Source organism: Taudactylus pleione, unplaced genomic scaffold (genome assembly GCF_031769625.1).
Source record: "Taudactylus pleione unplaced genomic scaffold, aTauple2 ptg000129l, whole genome shotgun sequence".
NCBI classification, from domain to species: Eukaryota; Metazoa; Chordata; class Amphibia; order Anura; family Myobatrachidae; genus Taudactylus; species Taudactylus pleione.
Window position 1 is genome coordinate 16742501 of NW_028284531.1, and position 21230 is coordinate 16763730.

The window sequence follows — 21230 nt, forward strand, 5'->3', positions numbered from 1 at the left end:
GCTTTTCATCGAGTATCCCTAAACCTCTACCTATTCGCCCAGACCTCATCCTTCCAGGTCCAGCCTTTGGCCACTCCACCCTGAACTCTATCATTCTTGTCTGATCTTTGAAGCCAAGCAGGGTCAGGCCTGGATAGTACCTGGATGGGTTCCACCTGGAATACCAAGGGCAGTTGGCTTAATTCATATACCCAGACTTACCGCGGCTGCGTCAATGGCGTGGCTATTGGGCCGCTATCTTCGATGTAGTGGGGTTCCAGATTCTTTAGTTACCATGCTCTGAGCTCGCTGGCCGATTACGCCAGCTCTTTATCATTGCATCTAGCGTTCTGGTGTGAAAAGCGGGGGTTTCACTCCACTGTTGTCCATTGTCCTGTCTCCAATTTCTTCCTTCAGCGGGACCTGGACACTAGATTATGCCTTGATTCTCAAGGTTCAGGTTCGGCACCGTCTATATTAAACTCTTCAGAGAATTCCTCGAATACAGCCTCCGTTTGTCCCACCGTCATCACCATGGGACCTATACCCACTTCTGCCTTCCTCCAGTGTTCTATGTTCGAACCTGAAAGGAATTGGATCTAAGGCCCTGATTCAGACCCACTCGTGAGCGGCTGTCCGCTCGCAAGTGGGTTGATGTTCTGCACTGAGCATGCGCACGACGGAGGGAGCTCCGTCGTGCGCATGCGCCAGACGCGACGAGCGAAGGACTTTCCTTCGCTCGTTGTGTCTGATCAAAGGGGGCGTGCTGTCGATGTTGATTGACAGCACGCCCCCTTTGGTGGGCGTGCCTCCCTGACAGGGGCGTTCCTAAGGGAACTCCTCCCGTCAGAAGCCGGCCCACTGACATCACTAGTGATGTCAGTGGGAGTGATTTTGGCTCTGATAGAGCCAAAATCACTCCGGAGCTTGCGGTTGAAAACCTCAACCGCAGGCTCTGGCTCGCAGTTTCGATGGTCGCGATGGTCACGACCATCGCGGCCATCAAACTGCACGCTCGTATAGGCTGTGGGTGGTGACCCACAGCTATACGAGCGTCCAGGAGGACGCTCTATTTTTATGGAGGGCGGCCCTCATTCAGAGCGTGCGCTCTGCTCAGAGCGTACGGCTCTGAATGAGGGCCTAAGTCTTCTCTGGAAACTGGTTATCCTATTGCTCTTGGCCTCGTCCAGGGGGGTTTTCAGAGTTGGGAGCCCTTTCGTGCGGCCTACTTATCTCAGTTTTGTGCTGTCCGGGCGGAACTATGTAACAGGCTGGTCTTCCTGTCTAGGGTGGTTTAACCTTTCCACTACATCCAGCAAATTGTGTTCCGGGTTCTCAGATGGCTCTCAGTCTGCTCTCACCTTGGATGTTGTGTGGGATCTCCGGATTTATGGGCCCGTACAGCGCCATTGCGGAGGTCAGATTCCTTGTCCTTGTGATGCGGCTATATGCGGTTGGCCTGCTTATAAGCAGAAGTTGGCCAAATTGATCCGTATGGCCATCCGACAGTCTGTTGCTCTGCACGACCTCTGCTAGTTTTGTTATTCGCACTTCCACTCTTACGGTGGGTGCTTTTTGGGCTGACGCCGTGGCGTCTCAGCTTTCCTTATGCTGTGTGACCACTTGGTCCACGGTCACTTTTATTTGATTCTTTGTGGCCCCAGGTTCTAGTTTTGGTCGCAGGGTTTGACAGGTTCCTCAGGGCTCTCCCACCCGGGGGAGGAAAACTTTGGGACGTCCCCAGTGTCTTGATCTCAGTGTCCCCTGGTGGATGAAGGAGAAAATAGGATTTTGGTACTTAGCAGTAAAATCCCTTTCTCCGATTCCACAGGGGACACTGAATGCCTTCCCAGCCTGCCTTTGTGTTCAATTTACATATGTTGTATGCACCATGTTCTACATAGGTAGTATGCACTATGTTGTTGTGTGGGGTGTTTCTATTCGGCTTTGGCAGTCTTGTTGCGTTTATTCCTTCTCCTCAGTTTATATCTTCTTATTCTGTTTCCATCTCCTTTGGCTCCAATTCTCTAACTTGGGCTTCTGGTGGACAGAGGGGGAGGAGTCATACACAGTTCTAAATTTAAAGTGCCAGCTCCTCTAATCCACCAGTCTATACCCCAGTGTCTTGATCTCCAGTGCCCCCTGTGGAATCGGAGAAAGGGATTTTACTGGTAAGTACCAAAATCCTATTTTTTCTGTATGTTACCTCCAATTTTTCCTATAACGGATCAGGAGACCCATGTGTAACCTATAATTCAGTAACCTTATTTGGAACATTTGTCCTTCAAACAAGAAACACAATTGTGAACAATTAATAGTTTAGAAATTTATTTACAGATTTTCTCAAATTTCAATTTTGTTTCAATGTGTCACATAGTTTAAAAATGATAAAGGTTGTCTCCGATGCCAGGATTGTAAACACAGGGTTTTTCTAACATAGTTATGTTGGCAGTGGCCGGTGTAGCTCCTTCGGGAAAAAGGATTGGCAACTATTAGTACGGAAGCAGTTACTAAACTACTAGTCCCACTCCAAGTACTGATGGGTCTAATTCAGTAATATGGGCATTATCGAAATATCCCTATGCTTGTTCAGAAATGTGGAGTCCCTAAATAAATGACACAAATTCAGTAAATGGGAATGTAGGTATTTTACACATTTCACTGCAACAGCTGAAGCCCTGCAATCACCAATAGACTGTAGACAAGGGCACTTATTCCACCTCCCTTCAACAGATAACACTACCCCAACAGATTTCAAGTTTAAAAAGTTTTTCCACCCACTGAGTATATTTATATATTTTTACAGTAACCCTTCATGGCTAGAACAGAGTGAATTTTTAGAATATTGTACAAAAACAATATAAGACATTATTTACACAACTAATTTAATCCTGCACTCTGGCTGGTAGAAACAACAAAGTCCGTAAGTGTAGACTACATTAAGTGGTCTTTCTTTTCTTCGTAGATGGTCTCTCAAATACATCCCTTACACCAGCTGCTTTCTGCTTAAAGAACTTTGTATTCTGGGCACTCTCCTGTCCCCATGCAGAGTCAAATGAAGTTGTATCTTGATCAACCAAATGAGTGTATTTTGTTCGACCAGAACGGCCAAAGTTTTTGACCTAAATAAAAACAGTGATAAAATATACAAATTAGTGGAAAGACAATTGTAAAATGAAAAAAGAAATCATGTAATATAAATTAATTAATAAATCTACGGTGCCTATAATAAAATAAATAAAGAAAGTACTGACAATATTGACTAGAAACTTTAAAATAATTTCCACCAATCTAAGATGGAACTATGATCTAGGCCAGTGTTGGCTAACCTTGACACTCCAGCTGTTGTGGAACTATATATCCCAGCATGCCCTAATAGCAAAACTGCAGCAGTGCATGCTGGGTTATGTAGTTCCATAACAGCTGGAGTGTCAAGGTTAGCCAACACTGATCTAGGCTATGACATGGCCACTCAGTCTTATTTTTTTTTTTTAGAAAGGGACTTGCCCGGTATTTCTCTGAAGAACTACATCTAAATATATCTTCCTGCTTTAAAGTTTGCAATTAAAACACAGACATCTCGCCACAACACACAGGCGGTTACATTTTGGCCTTTGTATCTTGAACACATTAGCAGGGTGTACTCTCCCAAGTTTGTCTATAATATGACAAATATAATTTGCCTTTTAATTCAACAAGCATCACCCATAGCATTATGCTTTAAACACCACACGTCATGGCAGGGTAGTGTTCTTCTGCCTATGCACAGCATCAGTACTGCACTGAAACATTGCACCTAGCATTGAGAACAAAAAGTTAAACTGAAGTCCTATTAGGACCACTGAATATTCTTCCACTTTCTACGTGCATCTTCAAATGCAAAGACCTTTTTTTTTCTTTTTATATATATATATATATCAGCAACGGTTTTCTTACAGCCAAACTAGCGTTGATGTGTGAATTGTCCAGGCTACAGTTCTCCCATGGCACTTTTCTTTCATTCCTGCCAACAGAGTTACATTCATAGGACAGCCAGTCCTAGTCACTCCCATTAGTGTCAGAGTTTCTTCATTCCTTTATGAAGAACTTGATAGTGTTCTTATATCCTTACCCAAAATTGGTACTTTTGAAATAACTTGCTTGATTGTTTTGATCTTTAAGAAGCTCTTGTTTGCAAATGCACTCACCAGTGATGGGACCTCACACAGACCGGAATGTGTTTATATTCAGATGATGTGAAACAATTACACAGAGGTTGGTTTAAGTAACTTATTTTTTTGATCTCAGAAACAATCTAGTTTGACCAGGGTTTTTTTAGTTGCATCTTTGCAATCATTGATTACATAATTATTCATCACCTGTTTTTTTTTTTTTTTTTTTTTTTTTAAATTGGAATTAAATCTTGAGAGTTGCTAATTCATTGCAGCGTTCTCTATCTGAACAGTAGTAATAAATGTTAGAATAAATGCATTATGAGCGCTGCTAAAACAATGTAATAGGAGGAAAATGCCATGAATAGTCAGTGCAAAGAAAGACAATTAATTACATTTTAGCTATTGTGATAATACAAATTCTAAGCATTTCCTATATTGCAGTAAAATTTAAAATGTGAAAATATGGCGCACCTGCATAACTTTGGGTAAAATGGTTTTATTGAAGTGGTCTTCCAATGTGGGAGCACTGAAATCTCTTTTATACACATCCTCATCTTCATCCTGATGACAAAAAAAAAAAAAAGTTATATAACATACAGAGATTTTATATATATATATATATATATATATATATATATATATATATATATATATATATATATATACACACACACACACACAAATAAATAGATAAAAGTTTCTGGGAGCTGGATCATTTCCTACCATGAAGAAAGCGCCCCTGTGATAGTATTTCTGCAGGAATTTGTATTTCCCTTTCAGTGCTTTGTTGGTAATGATCTTGCCATTGGCACGGAGTTCGGCTCGGCGTTCCTCCTCTGTCATGTTACGCATGCGTTCTATCTCTGCCTTCTCCTTCTCCATCCTGTTGCATAATGAAACAAAAGTTAAAGCTTAAGTGCACTCCCACCTAGACAGCTGGAGGCGGCCATTTTGTGGCAATAACATTTCATTGTAGCATATGTCTCCTATCGACAGGAAACCTTTTCTGCCAATAAACTGGCATTATGTTTTTATAATTGATACACATAACACTGGTTCCACCTTGGTTTATATATGTCCATATATTAGGTCCCAAGGTAGAGCATTGGTCTAAAACCATAGGGATGGTTACACGGAAAATCAATTTCATACAACTGAAATAGAAAAAAAAAAAGTCCCCAGCGTGCGGCATGTGAAATGATGAAGGACAACGTACGCTTCTCTCTCTTCACGGTCACGTTTGATGCGCTTTAGCTCTCGCACTTTCCAGGCTTCATACTCCTCCTCATCATTCTCATCATCTGTGTTCAGTGCGTCCAGAGCTGCCAGCGACCTCTTGTTCTCCTCTATCTCTTTCTTGGTCTCCTCTGCTACAATCTGAAAGACAACAAAGGATGATGCAACTTTCATGTTTAACAGCCCAAGAGTCATTTATCATGGCTACTGCCGATATTTACCTTCAAGGTGTATTTACGTCTCTCCTCTGCCATACGCTTAGCTTCGGCCTCTACCTCCTTCTGTTTCAGTGCTTCAACCTCTTTTTCTTGCACAGTTACCCTGTCCTTCCTGTAGTGGAATAAAAGCACATCCATTTACACAAGTCAGGTTTAGTCATTAAAATAGATTTTGTACATGAGTTCAGAATATCTTCTCTATCAAACCACTGGTGTACAAAACAGCCACAGAAGCAGCTTCTAAGGACATAACAGGGGGCATGTACAACGTAATAAATAAAATGCGTCTTAAGAAGGGAACTCTTTTAAAGGTTGGGATAGCATGGGGAGCTGCCATTAGACTGGAGACATGTGAGGTGAGAAGATCATTTACAATAGGACGTCCACATTCAATTATGCGCTGCTCTCATCAGCCAGGATTAACATCTAATCCACCGACCTCTGGCCAATGGCATTTAATGATGGATTGGCCAGAAGTAGTCCAAACCCTTAAAATAATCTTGAAAGGTAGGTCACGTGAAAGGTAGGTTACGTACGTTGCGCTCTAGCAGAATGTTCCTGAAATTGAAAAGGCGTTCCACAAAATGCAGACTTTACACCTCTTAGCAAGGCTAACGCATGACAGCAAGTGAGATGCCTTTCCTGCATTTACTCACTTTCTAATGAATACAGGTTTCAGCCTTGGTTCCATTTCATCTTCACTGTCTGTATATTCCTCATACTCTGACTCAGATTCGGACTCTTCCCCTGACTTCCACTCATCTTCTACCTCCATCACTTCCATCTCTTCATTCTTCCGCTCCTCAGCTCTCTGGCGCATGACAGAACGGCGCCGCTCAATTTCCTGGCAGAAATGCACAAAGGAGAAAACTGTGTAATAGACTGAAGTCCGATATAACGAGCTGGGTAACAGAACAGTCTCTAGGAAACAAAATGATCTTAGAGCAATTAGTACGACTGTGCAATAAAATATTAACACATTTTTTTGTTAACTTGCAGCATTTCTTAATAAAGAAATAAAGTTATTACTATCCGGCTTCCCAGGTAAATAGCTCATGTTCAAGAAGAAAGAGAAAGTTAATGCCATGTGAGGCGGCAAGATTCAAAGTAAGGTTGGATCATAACTCACCTCATCATCCACCTCTTCTTCCTCCTCCTCAGTAGTATCCTCTCGCTCCACATGCCATTCCTCACCTGGTTCTGAATCCGACTCACTTTCACCCACCACCTCTGGCTCCACTATTTTACGGTGTCTGGCCAATCTGCAGGGAACATTTCACAACGCTCTACACAGTTCATCATCCAAACTAATATACTTCTAGTATTTCTAAAATGCTTACAGACTTCATGGGAAAACTATTTGGAGGAGGATGGACACAAGGATTGTTTATTATCTACCAGAGCAGATATACAAGATTTACCAGGGAAGCCATCAAAGGGAGATGGTATGCAGAAAATGCCAGGCAACAGGATCAAGGGGATGTAGTCATTATCCTGGTGTTAGGGATGCTGGGACTCAGAATGCCAACACACGTCAGAATCCCGGCACAGGCATCCCGATGGTAAGTAGTGGGGTTAGGCACTAGGGGGAGAGTTAGGTTTAGGCCCTGGGGGGAGGGTTAGGGGTAGGGTTAGGATACCGACAGGTGTCTGTATCCTAACCCTGTCGGGATGCCAGCGTCGGGATTCTGACCGGCGGCATCCCGTACCCAACCCGAATTAAGAGTTACATTATAGTTATATAATAAGGAAAGTGGTCACCTCTCCTCCACATCTTCATTCATACGGTTCTGTAATCGCCGTAGACGAGGATCACTGGTGCTTTCTTCTGGTTGTTCCTCCACTTCCACTTCCTGCTCCTTCCCCTTCTTAATGAACTGGAACTCCTCATCCTCCTCATCAGAAGACTCCATTGGTGCATAGTCTGGTCTTTTACCGGAGACATAGCGCTTCACCTTCACCTTTTCCATCGAAATTTCACCTGGAAAATGTCATTATAGTCACATTGGAGATTAAGTTCACAAAGCAAAGAATTTGAACTGTACAGAAAAGCACTGATAGTACATAGAAATAACACAATACATTAGTAAAACTACTATTGTGCTGAGTTATAGATGGGACGTAGTACAAAATGGTGATACAAAAGCTGAGCACCTGCTATACTCCATTTGTGGATCTGCATGCTCACCTAGTCTTCATTCTAGCACCCTGCACCTGTCACAACCCGTGCAGTTCCTCTATCCTGCCTGGGGTGTTGCTCTCTGCTCTGGTGCTTCTAGCACACTCAGCTGATGCAACAAACTGCTGAAATACAGCAGTTTGTGTGCTAGAAGCACCAGAACATAGAGTAACACCCCAGGCAGGAAAGAGGAACTGCACGGGTTTTAACAGGTGAAGGGCTAGAATGAACACTAATAACCGACAGCTCTAACAGTACCACAACGCACTCCTCGCCTCTTTCCTCTCAGCCTATTAGAAACAAGTGAAGCTGTTGTCAATTCCTCTATCCCATAAATTTAGGGGGAAGACACTTGTTTAAAACAGGCTGGCTGATCAATAAGATAGTGGCCTGCGGAGTGGAACCTTTGCTGGATCACCGTGTTCTCTGGTGATTGTAAACAGTGGGCCTGATTCTGAGAAGGACGACATGCTGATGTTTGTGCAGTGGAGAGATTATTGGTGGTCTGCACATGTATAAAATGTCGCTGACAGTGAGGATTTCTTCGCAAAAGTGATTGGCAATGGGGGGGGGGGGGGGGGTGGTGTCGACGAAAAAGCAGGCGTGTCGCAAACATATTCGGGCGTGCCTCAACCCATGACTAATCCTGTTTGCAGTAAAAATGTCTACAATGTCTCAGTTACGATGACCATTCTGCGCCACCATAGGAATACCCAGAACTCGTATAATCAACTGATCTGTATCCGATGGTGCGTCTTTGTACGCAGTCGCTTGCTTCGATTTGGGAAGCCTGTGGGTGTCAATACATATCCTGGAAAATGTGACATTTGCATATTTCCGCACATACGCTGTGTATACATTTACAGCAGCAGCATTAGCGTACACATATGAATAAGGCCTAGAGTATAGGAGCTACATACGTTTTTTCAGGGTGGAGTCTTTAATGTGAATAGGCATTCAGTGTCTCCATAATAGTTTACTTAAAGCAACCTGGCAGAAGGTCCTGGCTTTATATTTTAATCAGTGGGCAGTTATCAGTAATAAATAGTTGCATAATAATGGGAGCAATGACGTTTGTCCGGAATGATACCTTTATTAAACTCATTATCTGACCTGTACTAAAAGGATCAGAGTGCTGTGGGCAGTGTGCTTCTCACTCCGTAACCTACGCTCCCTCAGCTCTGGAGATTTGTCTGCGACATTTCTCTAATGCTGGGTACACACTGGCCGTCATATTGACCAATATATAGTGTGTGCGTCGGCCAGCGTGCACCAGCGATATATCTGTGATCGACGTCGTTCACAGACATATCACATCGGCTGTGCTGCACAGCCGATGTCTATCTGCAGATCTAATTACTTCTCCTCCCACAGTCCACATATAACCTCACACATTTTCTTTCTTCGCATTCACATCCTCCTGACCTTTGGCCAACATTCCGGTGTGACTGGGTCATACAGCCCACCAAGAACATCTGCAATCTGGCTAGACCAATATGTAGCACCTATCCGTGTGTATCAATGTCTATTACCCTATAGATTGTAAGCTTGCGAGCAGGGCCATCCTACCTCTATGTCTGTCTGTTATTACCCAGTTTTGTTCTATGTTGCGCTATATGAGAACCGGTTTATAAATAGTAAATAAATATATTGCTGCATTGTGCTGTGTGTACGGGCGGTCAGCCCATATACTTGCTGCACTGTCCACACTCACGTCTTAAGGCATACCAATGCTGGGGTGATCAACCCATATATGACCCATCGGGGTCATATCCATAAAATAGAAAAAAATCAGGGGTGCACTCACCAGTCTTCTTAAATGCTTTTCTTTATTCAAATAGATAAAATAACAGCAATTGCAGGATTAACGTTTCGGTCCTATACCTTGACAAAGGTACAGGTATAGGACCGAAACGTTGATCCTGCAATTGCTGTTATTTTATCTATTTGAATAAAGAAAAGCATTTAAGAAGACTGATGAGTGCACCCCTAATTTTTTCTATAGATACATATATTAGAATATAGAATAAAATTGATTAAATCAACCAGCTCATTTATGCTGGGCATACACTATATAATTACCTGGGCAATCTGTCAATGTTAGGTGATCGGCCAGGTATTGTACTGTATGGGCGCGACCAATCAAGAAATATCGATAGGTCGATCGATCATGTAGAATCGTCCTTCATGTCTGTCCGATGCGTTATTTAGAAATTACAAGCTGGCCGCATCTGGCAGTGTATGCACTGCCGCAGCAGACCAACATTTTCCCTGTTCCATCACAGGGGAGCAATGGGGAAATGTCACAGTGTATGGCCACAATATCTGATGGGTGTCAGGCTGCTAGATAAAATGTCTGTCAGTATCACACACATTTTATCTGTCAGTGTATGCCCAACATTACTCATTTCATTGTTATTTTTATTTTTTTATTAATAATTATTATCTTGCTTGTGAATACAGTGCTGATCAAGTAGACGTCTCCCTGCACCCAGCCAGCATTGCTGCATTTTGACAGATAAGCACAACATTGTTTCCACACAATATCATTACTGCAACTTGCTATATATACGATTGGGAATCTAGCACAAAACTGTGAGAAAAATCTTCCAATATATAAAGTGTCATACTTCAGGAGCTCTCTCTCCTAATAATAATTATTAGCTTGTGCAATGGGAAAAGCAGACAATCAACTTGGTGATTGCTGGTAGTGGGAGAGCATAATTAGCTAAAAATAACTGATTTTAAGGCAAATAGGGAAAAACATTAATCCGAAATTCCAATACAGATAACCTTAGTTTAATATTAGCAACCTGTCATTTATCACTTATTGTCATCTACCACTGAAAACTATAGCCACAGGGTCCTGGTCATCTGACATACAGCAAAAATGCAGCTACTCATCCCATATATTAAAGCTGCATACACACACAACGATTTTTTTAATGAACGATTTGAGTAAATGATTTTTTCCCTTGAAAAAATTTACTAAAATCGTTTACTAAAGTTGTTCATTTACTAAATGTCATGAACGATTTTTATGAACTACAAACGATTTTTGCATATTCCCTTAATGAAAATCGTTGAGTTGACAAGTCTGACTGAACGACAAACTACAAACGACAAACTACAAACGTGAACGCGCATGAACGATAATCGTTCATCGTTTGACTCAGAAAGTGAACGATTTTTGCCATCAATTATCGTTAAACGATATCCATTAAAAAAATTGTGTGTGTATGCAGCTTTAGTCATATGCATCTCTGTGAACGCACCATATGCTTGGTTTCATAACCATCAACACTATCAGTGCACACTTGCACCAGCCCTAGCCTTGGTGCAAGGGATCTGTCTAATAGAAGAGTGGTGGCGATTCCGCCATTCGAACATGCCTTGTGAGGGCAAAGTAGCCTTTGCAAGGTAAATATCAATTGTTGTCTGTAGAACAGCTACATTGTGCATGCATGGCACATCACTTCCAGGTGTCTGCAACTGAATTAGCAAGTCAATTGACTTCAGATAGGCATCTGAAGGAGGCATGCGGTGGTTAGCAACCATCGCAAACCCAGAATCAAATGGAAAAATTATTTCCATTGTGCCAGGAATATTGTCGCTAACCATGAGCTTTTGATGTAATCTCTAATGGTGCGTACACACTGGGCGATTAAAGTGGACGACTGAACGATAACGATATCGTTATCGTTCAGTCGTCCACTTTATCGTCCATTTTTAACACAAAAAAGATGAATGATGACGATGACGCGCGTTCCCGCGGGTCGTTCGTCATCCTCGTTCATCGGGCTGACATACAGGCCAACCTGACGACCTCGTCAGGTTGCTGCATGTCAGGGAATGGGTGAGAGAGCCCGGCGCTGAACGATATCGCTAATGATATTGTTCAGCGGCTGTGCTCAATGTCATGAACGACATTGAGCACAGCCTGCCGGGGACACACTAGACGATATCGCTCAGGGAGCATATCGTCTAGTGTGTATGCACCTTAAGTGATGAGCCTTCAGCCACAAGTGGAGATGCGACTGTTGTGTAAAACTCTGAATTGCCCATAGTTATGTACACGCAGCTCCACAGCATGTGCAAACACGCACAATCCATCTGCAAAACTGTTTTTTGTTGTACTCTGCAATAATCCTGGTATGTCACACGGTACAATTAAAATGCACGATACGAACGATAACGATCATATTGTGCATTTTTCGGTGCCTCCAACGACCTGTGATACTCTGGCACATATGCATACAGGCCAACCTGGCTGATATCGACCAGGTTACTACAGGGACGGTGTGCTGAGTGATCGATAATCCAGCACACCCGGGAGATCGTTCAACATTATCGTTGACGATCGTCCCGTGTGTATGCACCATTAGAGCCATTCTCTGTGTGTCTGTATTATTATTGTCTACACTGCAACTGCTATTAGCACCAAATTAACCGTAATAACATTGTCACACACCCAGAACAACAGATACCCCAGTCATCCCACCGTCACCATTTGGCAGCTGAAGGGAAACGGGCTGCACGGTATAATCGGGTATGTGTAAGTGCATACTGGATGTTTTGCAAGTGCGGCCTACTATGACCACCGGCCTGAGTTACTGACTAGCCGTACACTCTGGCTATTACCTTTCTCATTGCGGACAGGCACGGCTCCGGCCGTAGACTGTATAGGCGGCTGCTTGTTGAGTGCGTTGGCGGACGCCATGGTTGCCGGTTACCGATCAGCAGCAACACACGGAGCTGCAGCTGGAACGTTGGAGGACCTAAAACCACAGAGACGAATTCTGGCTGAGTTTTTACTCTATGGTAACTTCCGGGTGCGCGAGCTGTTATCGGCGCATGCGCGCTGACCTCCCTCCCTTTCCGCTCGGGTCCTGGAGTAAGATGGTGAGCTAGGGATCTCTCTCCGCGCCCCGTCACCCAATCCGTTCCCATCCCCTGCCCGCAGCCGTCCCCGCACACCCGGACCGTCTATCTGGGGCCTCTAGCTGCCTTATTGATGTTTATGTGGATGGCCCTGTTGATGGAATTTAATTTGGTTGTGTGGATGGGGTTAATTGGTCAGGACAGGCCGGGGATGAGGCCTACAGGCCATGTCACTACCCTGTAATGGTGTGCTTTAAGCTTGGACTCTTGTAGCAGCGCCCGGCCTGCCCGCAGGTGTACATAGTAAGCCAGGCTGTGCACCGCTGGGGGGAATATGAGTGACCTGTAAATCAGGCCCTGTACAGCTTGTGCCTAATGCTTACTGGTTACCCTGTCACTGAGTCTCTTCCTGTACACAGCCTCCACTTACTCTGGCTAAGTGTGTGCAAAACTCCTGCAACAACCACTCGCCCAGTTGTAGTAAGCTGCTCATTACTGTACATGTCTGTAATCAGCTCGTCACTTGTCATGTCTCATGCAGGCCAAGCGCACAAAGAAGGTTGGCATTGTGGGTAAATATGGGACCCGTTATGGCGCTTCCCTAAGGAAGATGGTCAAGAAAATTGAAATCAGCCAACATGCAAAGTACACATGTTCCTTCTGCGGCAAGGTAAATATTGAACTCTAAAGTGGTTTTTACATACATGGAAATATATAGAATTTCTGGGAATTATACTGTCTTGCACTCTAAAAGCTAATGTTTGGGTCTCCGTTTGTGTTAGACCAAGATGAAGAGAAGGGCTGTTGGAATCTGGCACTGTGGTTCTTGCATGAAAATTGTAGCAGGAGGAGCCTGGACCTACAAGTAAGTGTCTTACAAAACAAAATCTAGCACATATGTAGTGGTATTGGAAACCTAAACTATTATTTTTTTGTGCTATAATGGAGAAAAGATATGTACCCTATCAATAGATTTTTTTTTTCTTGAGTTAAGGACAGTGAATGTATATTATATGGGTTATTGTAATCCTGATAGTCCATTGCACCTCTGGTATAAGTAAAGTATATCCTACCTACTCTACAACAGGGAGCTGGAGCTCTAACTACATCTTTAGTATGGTGATCTTGATGGTATAGTATATAGGTCAAGAAGCTTTAATGTAGTCATAATGGTTGTTGTGTGACACTTCAGAAGTGATTAAATTGTTTTAGTGCGCACAATCGCCCGTTACTTTTGATGGGGCGATAATCGATTGTTCTGGCGCTGGGCCCCCTTTGCTTTTTGCACATGCGTCCAAACAGACCAGGTTTAGTTGCGTAAAGCGGCTATACCAGTCTAAATTATTGGGCCTGATGGGGAAAGTATGCGAAAAGCCAGACTTTTTGCCCACTCCTGCTTGCCACCTCAAGGAGGAGGCGAGCAGAAATAATGGGCGCCTGTGGTATTTGCACCCAAACGGAGCAACAGTTTATTTGCGGCACAGGGTGCCCAAACAGTTGAACTTCCCCCACTCCTGTACAATTTATCAGTGTACAGTGTTCTCCACAACAACTCTGCAAAGCTGTCACAGTAGCTGTCTGCTAAGAGAAGCTCCTCCCACCTAACATCCTGCTACAAAGGAATGAAATGCAGCATGGTGAACCTATTTAGCTACAAACAAGGTATTTTTGCATATAGTAATTCGCTCAGTAATGCGCAGCCTTTGATATATTTCAAACAGTGGCTTTATCTTTTAAATTTAGACATTTTTAAAGTATGTGAACTTGTCTTAATTTACCAAACAAATAATGCCATAGGATGGGAAACCCTACTGTTTGTATAATTTACCTGTATGATTTATTCTGTTTATGATCTTGTACAATAAGAGATGAACAGTTGAAAACTGCATTACAACAGTAACCAAACTTTTTAGCTAAGTTTAGGGGTCTATGTACTAATAATTGCGGCACTATATGTATCCATCTTGCCAGGAATATTTACATTTTTTATGAAAATATCCTTGCTATGTATCAAGGGGAACTCGCAGGGACAGCGGTTGTGGTGGCGTTATCCCTGACATTTAGGAGAAGTCTTTCACAGAAGTGAAGGACTTCCCCCGGGGGGAAGCTGACATTGAGCACAGCGTTAGCTTCCTGGAGCTGCAGGGGAGAGATTGAAAGGATCTCTCTTGCCCCTGAGCCCCCATGGCTTAGAATAGTTTACACCATCTGAAGATGGTGTAAACTACCGGGTCTAAACTCCAAAAAGCTTAGCTTTTCCTAGTGGAGTCTTGTACCTCTACCAATCCTTCTGCCATGGTTAACACAATAAGTCGAATATGCTGTGACCTGTATTTCGAACACTACGAGCCTAGCTGAAAGCTGCTGTAGTTTGAAGGATATAGGACTCTGCTCTATACCTGATAGACGAATGCACTACTGATGCTGATATTACATTTAATAGGAATTGCAATAATAAAGAAATAGAACTAACTTTCTGGCTAGAATGTAGGTTGTTTGTAATTGGGGATTCTGAAGGCCACTAGTGAGGGAAATTACTAGTTTGTCACAGAGGTCTGCATGTAATCCAGTATCATTTTGTTAGTCATTTCACAGGTGGCACAGACTCAGATGGACATTGGATTATGGAGGATCTGTGTTCATTAAAGTGTATTTCTCACTTGCAAAGATATGGTGAAAACATGCTGGCTATACACTGAGATCAAACTTCCCATCAGAGACCAAATATCTGACCTTGCCATATACCCTGTCAGATAATTGGTCTGTCTGATAGTATATCCATCTGTCTGGCATGCTGGAAGACTTCTCATCCCTGACCATAATAATTACTGCACTGTTGCTGCTATACACTGCAATTATTGGCCTGGTATCCGATAATTGGCTGATCGGGCCAATAATTAGTGTATGGCTGCCTTTAGATATACATTCTTCCTCTGTTTTAGATAAAACCTTTCCATTTTCACAGGATTTTACATCATTTAAGCACGGCTTGCTTTCTGTTAACATCTCAGATCACTGTGCATCTGGCATTGTGGATGGAATTGGTTGCCCGAGGGATTTCTGTTGCCCACTTCGAATCAACTTTTCCAAAGTTGCTAGTCATTGTAAAGAATCAAAGCTTTCTGTAGTTCTTTGTGGTGGCGTCACTACTGTCTTACGGTGGCCGTGATTTAAGGACAAGATAAAGATGGTGATAAAAAGGAAAGCAACACTTGGCTACTCTGCAACATTTTTTAGCATTAGCTGGGAGATTCAGCAGCTCTGAGGCAAATCTTGGCTGATGAGGTAGTCCTAGGAGAGGAAGTCAGGGCCTGATTCAGATTTGGGAATAGAGTATTACCCCATTTCCACTAGATTGCCAGGGTTTTCCACACCTGTGGTTATGTTCATGTGCTCATTTCGGGCGCGACCTGTCTGAGACCCCTGTCAGATAGGTGGCCTGACCCAGCACTAATGCCGGGGCGATGACGCCATCGGCGTCACGGGATGAGCTGATGCCTGGAGATGATCTCATCTTCAAGCGCCGGCTCTTCCTTTGCAGAAAACGGGACACAGGTCGCATCGACCCGGGTTTCCCGTTCACACTGCAGCACGAGCAGGGTTGAACACTTGTTCAACCCTGCTCGTGACCAGGGTTGAAATGCCGGGTCACTCGACCCGGCTTATTTCAACCCTGTTTTTTGACACCGCACAATAACCCGGGTTGCTGAGCGCTCACGTGCAAAATCCCGGGTTATTGGAGCTAGTGGAAATAGGTATTAGAAAGTGCAAGTAACTGTGCATCTTGGTAATTCATGTTGTACTGCAGGTGGGGCAGTTGTAATATGTGCAGAGATTTACACTTTGGAGGGATGTGTCCAAACTTAAATCTTAATTGCAGTGCAAAAATAAAGCTGTCCATCCTGTGTGGGCTACATGCAAAAGCAGCCAGTGTTTACCCTGCAAGCAAAAAAAATATTTATTTGCACCCCTTGCATTGCAACATGGTTTGTTCAGGTACAGTGTTACTTGCTCTATCTTACTCTATTCCCAACTCTGAATCAGGCCCAGAATCCATCTGCTGTCTGACTTTAAATTTGCACATTCTGAATAGGCTTATAAAAAACACTAACCACATATTCGTCTTAATTTCATGGCTGTCTTGTGAATTCTTAAGGCACACATCCACTAGCAGATATTAATGGACGACTGAACGATAGTGTTATCGTTCAGTCGTCCCATTAATCGCGCATGAACCGGGCACTAAAATGTCGGAAACGACCAGCGATGCACGCTCCTGCTGGTCGTTTCCGACATCAGTTATCGCCCGAACATGCCGGTCAATCTGCCGATAATGACAGATTTACCATGTTCGGGGATGATGGAGGGTGCCTACACTGAACGACTAATTGTTAAATGTAGGCACTGCAGGGGATGGGGAACAACTGTACGATTATGATGTCGTAATCGTACTGTTGTTGCCTTGTCCGTTAGTGGATGTGCGGCATTAGATGGCTGGAGTCTGTGTTTACTCTAGAGTTAATACATGTGCCTACTATAGGATAGACGCTTCCTATTTCAAAATTCACAAGACAACACGAGGACATTTAAACAGTTAAATCTCCATTAATATATCAAACGCTTCATACATTTTAGCTGATTAACTTTGTTTATAAAATGTGAAGGTTCACGCTTGGCTATAATGTCCATGCTTTCATTCCTCTGCGGCAGGCTGCCATATCAGGAAGATGTGCTTCTAACCAGGCAGAGCAACTTACACTTGGTATTTTTGAATAGCAAGTCTGCACTTTTTAGAAGGCAGAATAATTACACGGGGACAGGATCGGTCATGTCAGAGCAACCCAAACGCTTAGACAGCTTTTTTTTATATTTGTTTATCCTGCATCTCTATCAAAGATTTGTCAAATTCTTTAGTATGGAGGCAAACATCTGGGTGCAAAGTCCTTATGATTGGGTGTGACGAAAGGCCAAGCCTGTAGTGGCTTTGCCAGGTCTGGAATTTTCTTTTTGTGGGGGCTTTCCCCAACATTCACTCTGTGTAATGCTTATTAAAGATACATAAAAAAATTAATTTGTGACCTCATACCATCAGTGGACTTGCTGTTTACTTTTTTTTTGTCTGTGACAAGGTTTTACATACTTAGGAGGCATTTAAATTGTTTGACAGAATTGTGTCCCGTATAAATTTGCCAGGAGCTAAATCAGTTGTTTTTTGTTGACCAGGCTGCACCCTTCTGAGGTGAGAGCAGAAATCCACATAGCATAGAGCTTTGGGGCTGGGCACAAGTGCTGGGAGTGCCATCACTACAGCTCACCCAGCACTGAACACGGGAAAATCTGCTTTACACGGCTAATACTGTGTGTTCTTGTGCAAGAATATGGACGTTGCAAACTGCACTGGGCTGGTCGCGTAAACAATTGCATTACCTCCAGGCCTCTTTAGATGGAAACGAACAATTGGATTGCCCCCTAGAGTGTCTGGGTGATCTAAATGGGGTGACTTGTTATAGAAGAAAGCTCTAGTGATGGTAGCAACTACGATGTGAAAGTTGCACTTCCATTGCTCAAAAGGCTTTCTGACAGCCCTGGTTCCAGACTTGCTGGTGAGGTGAACAGTACTTGCTTGTGCAATGTGAACCTAGATCTGTCATGTCATCAGTACAGTGTTGTGTAGCTGTTACGTGGTGGTAGGCTAGTTTCAGGGACTTATCATTAATAAATATATTAAATAAGTATCTTTGACAAATTGCAGTATATGAGGGAATAAAGTCTGCCCCGGTGACAATATGGTTTTGAAGGGTACAGGTTCTTGTCTGAAAGAACAATATCTTGTTCCCTGCTGCATAGCAAATGAAATGTTGCACATGTGTTAATGTTGGTAAAGGCTGTAAAGACCCTATCTTCAAGGGGATTTCATTACATTGGGTTTTTTTTTTTGTTTGTTTTTTTTGAAAGGCTCTTACATTTTTGTCTGAACGAGCAGTTATAGTTATATATTGTTAATTTCATAATATTAGTAATTCTGTTATGCTGGCTATTAAATGCCAGATAGTGTCATCATATTACATCCATGCAGTTCCTCTGCTTTAAAATGTTTTGTGAAACCTTGTTCTTGGTAGATATCTGGCAGTAATTAGTCCAATTTATTTGAAAAATATCTAATTAGTCCCTGTCCATGTGATTTCACCTTTGTTATGTTGCATATTGTAAGAAGATAAAGACATTGTGGGCCATAGTGTGTGACTAAAACTTCTTGTTCTCCCAGCACCACCTCTGCTGTCACAGTGAAATCTGCAATCAGAAGACTGAAGGAGCTGAAAGACCAGTAGACCCTTCCTCTCTGGAAATCTGCTCTGTTTTCCCTGGACTGTTCTTTAATAAAGGATTTCTTGTAAAATGGGAGCTGCCTGTTACGTTTATGTACCTTTAATTACTAGAAATGAATATTTAGATTGCACAGAGGAATCTCAGTTCTCACTTATATTTTCTACTTTTACATAATGTACATATCTGTGGTGACATCACTGTAAAGTCATGGGGAGAAGAAGTTTTATCTAGTATGTATAATGACTGCATAATGTGACACAAAAGTAGTTATGTGTATGTTAATCACGTATATGTAGATTTACACGTCAGTTGCTTGATTTATTTATTTATTTTTTTATTTTTTTTTTCTAGCCTGTCCAATAGTAAAGTTTCCATGATAACTAAATTTCATTTGGATTAGCCAGTCTGCTTTGCCCCACTTTTACATTGCCTTTAGTTTCTGGCCTGAAGTGAAGTTGTCCACTTTGGAAACCCCACCCCATAGATGACCTCTAGGATTAATCCAGTACAGCAATGCTCTGTCCAGCAACTGGTGTCTGGTAAAGGTAGGGATACCAGATGGGGCACTTTTCTGCTTGATTAAAAACCTCTAGACAAAGGTTCCCAAACTCTGTCCTCAAGACATCCTAATGGTCCAGGTTTTAAGGAGAACAATGCTTGGACACAGGTGACTTAATTTGTTAAATCAAACTACAGAGGTACTATCTGTGATCAATCATGGATATCCTTAAAACCAGGACTGTTGGGGTGCCTTGTGGACTGAATTTGGGAGCCACTGCTCTAAGCAAACACTAGTGGAACAATCTGTTGAATATGTAATATGGGCTTACAAAATTAAGCTATGCTACAGTATGTAGTTTTTGAGCAAGCTGGATTTTTTTGCTTTACTGCTTACATTGATACCCACTGATTGCAAGTTTCATCACTTAACTGTTAAAACCGGTGATGTTGACAATTTCAATGAGACTCGTTTGTGTATATGTGCTATTATTGCAGGTTCTTTGTCAATTTTTCTCCAGGGGTTTGAGTGACATTATTCCTGCCTCACAAAATGTAATATGTATTGTCCCTTTTGGTGAAATAGTTTAATATTCTAGGTGAGTTAACGCAAGTTATACTATAGGTGGTATATTTACTAAAGAGCAGTTGTTGTTTTTTTAAGTGGAGATGTTGCCTGTAGCAACCAATCAGATTCTGCTTAACATTTACCTAGCATCTTGTAGAACATAATGGCTAGAATCTGGTTGGTATGGGTAACATCTAAAAACTCTCACTTTAGTAAATGTACCCCTAATAGTTGTCAGGGGATACATGTGTGTGATAAAAGGGCAACCAGTATGGGGTTTACAAAACTTAAAATTAGGTACTTGCATATTAAAGGGTCTTAAATTTCCCAAAACTTTGCATCAAAATGGCCATTTCTACACTTTTAGTTGCCAAAATGCCTTTCTTTTGCCTTTCTGTCTGAGGCATATACCATATCATCATGATTTTAACCAGTCAGCCATAAGGAAGAGAGGTGGTTCCCCAAGTTGGCTCCTTTGTCAATGATTATATAAAAGCTGTTAGTGTTCCACATTTATACTTTCTAAGTGGCTTGAACATTTTTGGATAATTATATCAAGATAAATCGGTGTTTCTCAAATCCAGGCCTCCCAACAGCTAATGCTTTCAGGATTTCTTTAATAATGCACTGTTTTAGTGTACTTTACTGGAGCAGTATTTGTAACTTGTTTTAGACATTCTTAAAATATGAGCTATGGTAACAGGCCAGTAAGCTGTCTGCTTCCCATAACTTCATCTTCACAGGAAAGTTTGTCCATCTGCTTTGCCTTGTAGTCAGCCAGCAGGTGATGGATAAAGCTCTCTTTCAGTTAAGGCAATAGCAAAGGCATATTGATTCCCAAATATCCTTATCCAAGTGATGAGTCTAAAGCTTCCAACCTTGGTACAGTAGTTCTCACAGGGACCTTAATTGTCTTTCACACAACTTATACCGCGTATCTAGCCGATTATAATGAACAATATCGTCATTCAATTGTTCATTGTGTCGTCCAGTTGATATGCCGTCAATGACCAGTGATGCGCGCTCCCATTGGTCATTGACTACTTCACCCGAGCCTGCTGTCCAACCTGACAATATCGTCAGGTTGTGCAGGCACTAAATGATATAGTTCATTGTGTGTGTGCTCAATGTCGTTAATGACATTGGGCACACTACACGATATAGCTAATAGAGTGAATAGTGTACTACAG

The 21230-nt window shown here is 42.5% G+C and overlaps 2 protein-coding genes across 2 annotated transcripts; one reads left to right on the plus strand and one right to left on the minus strand.

Annotated features, from left to right (window-relative positions):
* Positions 1 to 2290: 2290 nt before the first annotated feature.
* On the minus strand, positions 2291 to 12579 carry MFAP1 (microfibril associated protein 1). Its single transcript, XM_088472897.1, has 9 exons — positions 12408 to 12579; positions 7349 to 7568; positions 6717 to 6849; positions 6244 to 6431; positions 5591 to 5699; positions 5350 to 5510; positions 4857 to 5016; positions 4605 to 4694; positions 2291 to 3101 (listed from the first exon to the last, which is right to left on the minus strand). Exons 1-9 carry the CDS (start codon positions 12484 to 12486, stop codon positions 2919 to 2921), a joined length of 1323 nt encoding a protein of 440 aa, XP_088329023.1. The 5' UTR covers positions 12487 to 12579; the 3' UTR covers positions 2291 to 2918.
* Positions 12580 to 12591: 12 nt separating this feature from the next.
* On the plus strand, positions 12592 to 19046 carry RPL37A (ribosomal protein L37a). The gene is made up of 4 exons (XM_088472898.1): positions 12592 to 12668; positions 13189 to 13317; positions 13430 to 13512; positions 18913 to 19046. The coding sequence occupies exons 1-4, from the start codon at positions 12621 to 12623 to the stop codon at positions 18974 to 18976; spliced, it is 324 nt and encodes a 107-aa protein (XP_088329024.1). The 5' UTR covers positions 12592 to 12620; the 3' UTR covers positions 18977 to 19046.
* The last annotated feature ends 2184 nt before the right edge of the window (positions 19047 to 21230 follow it).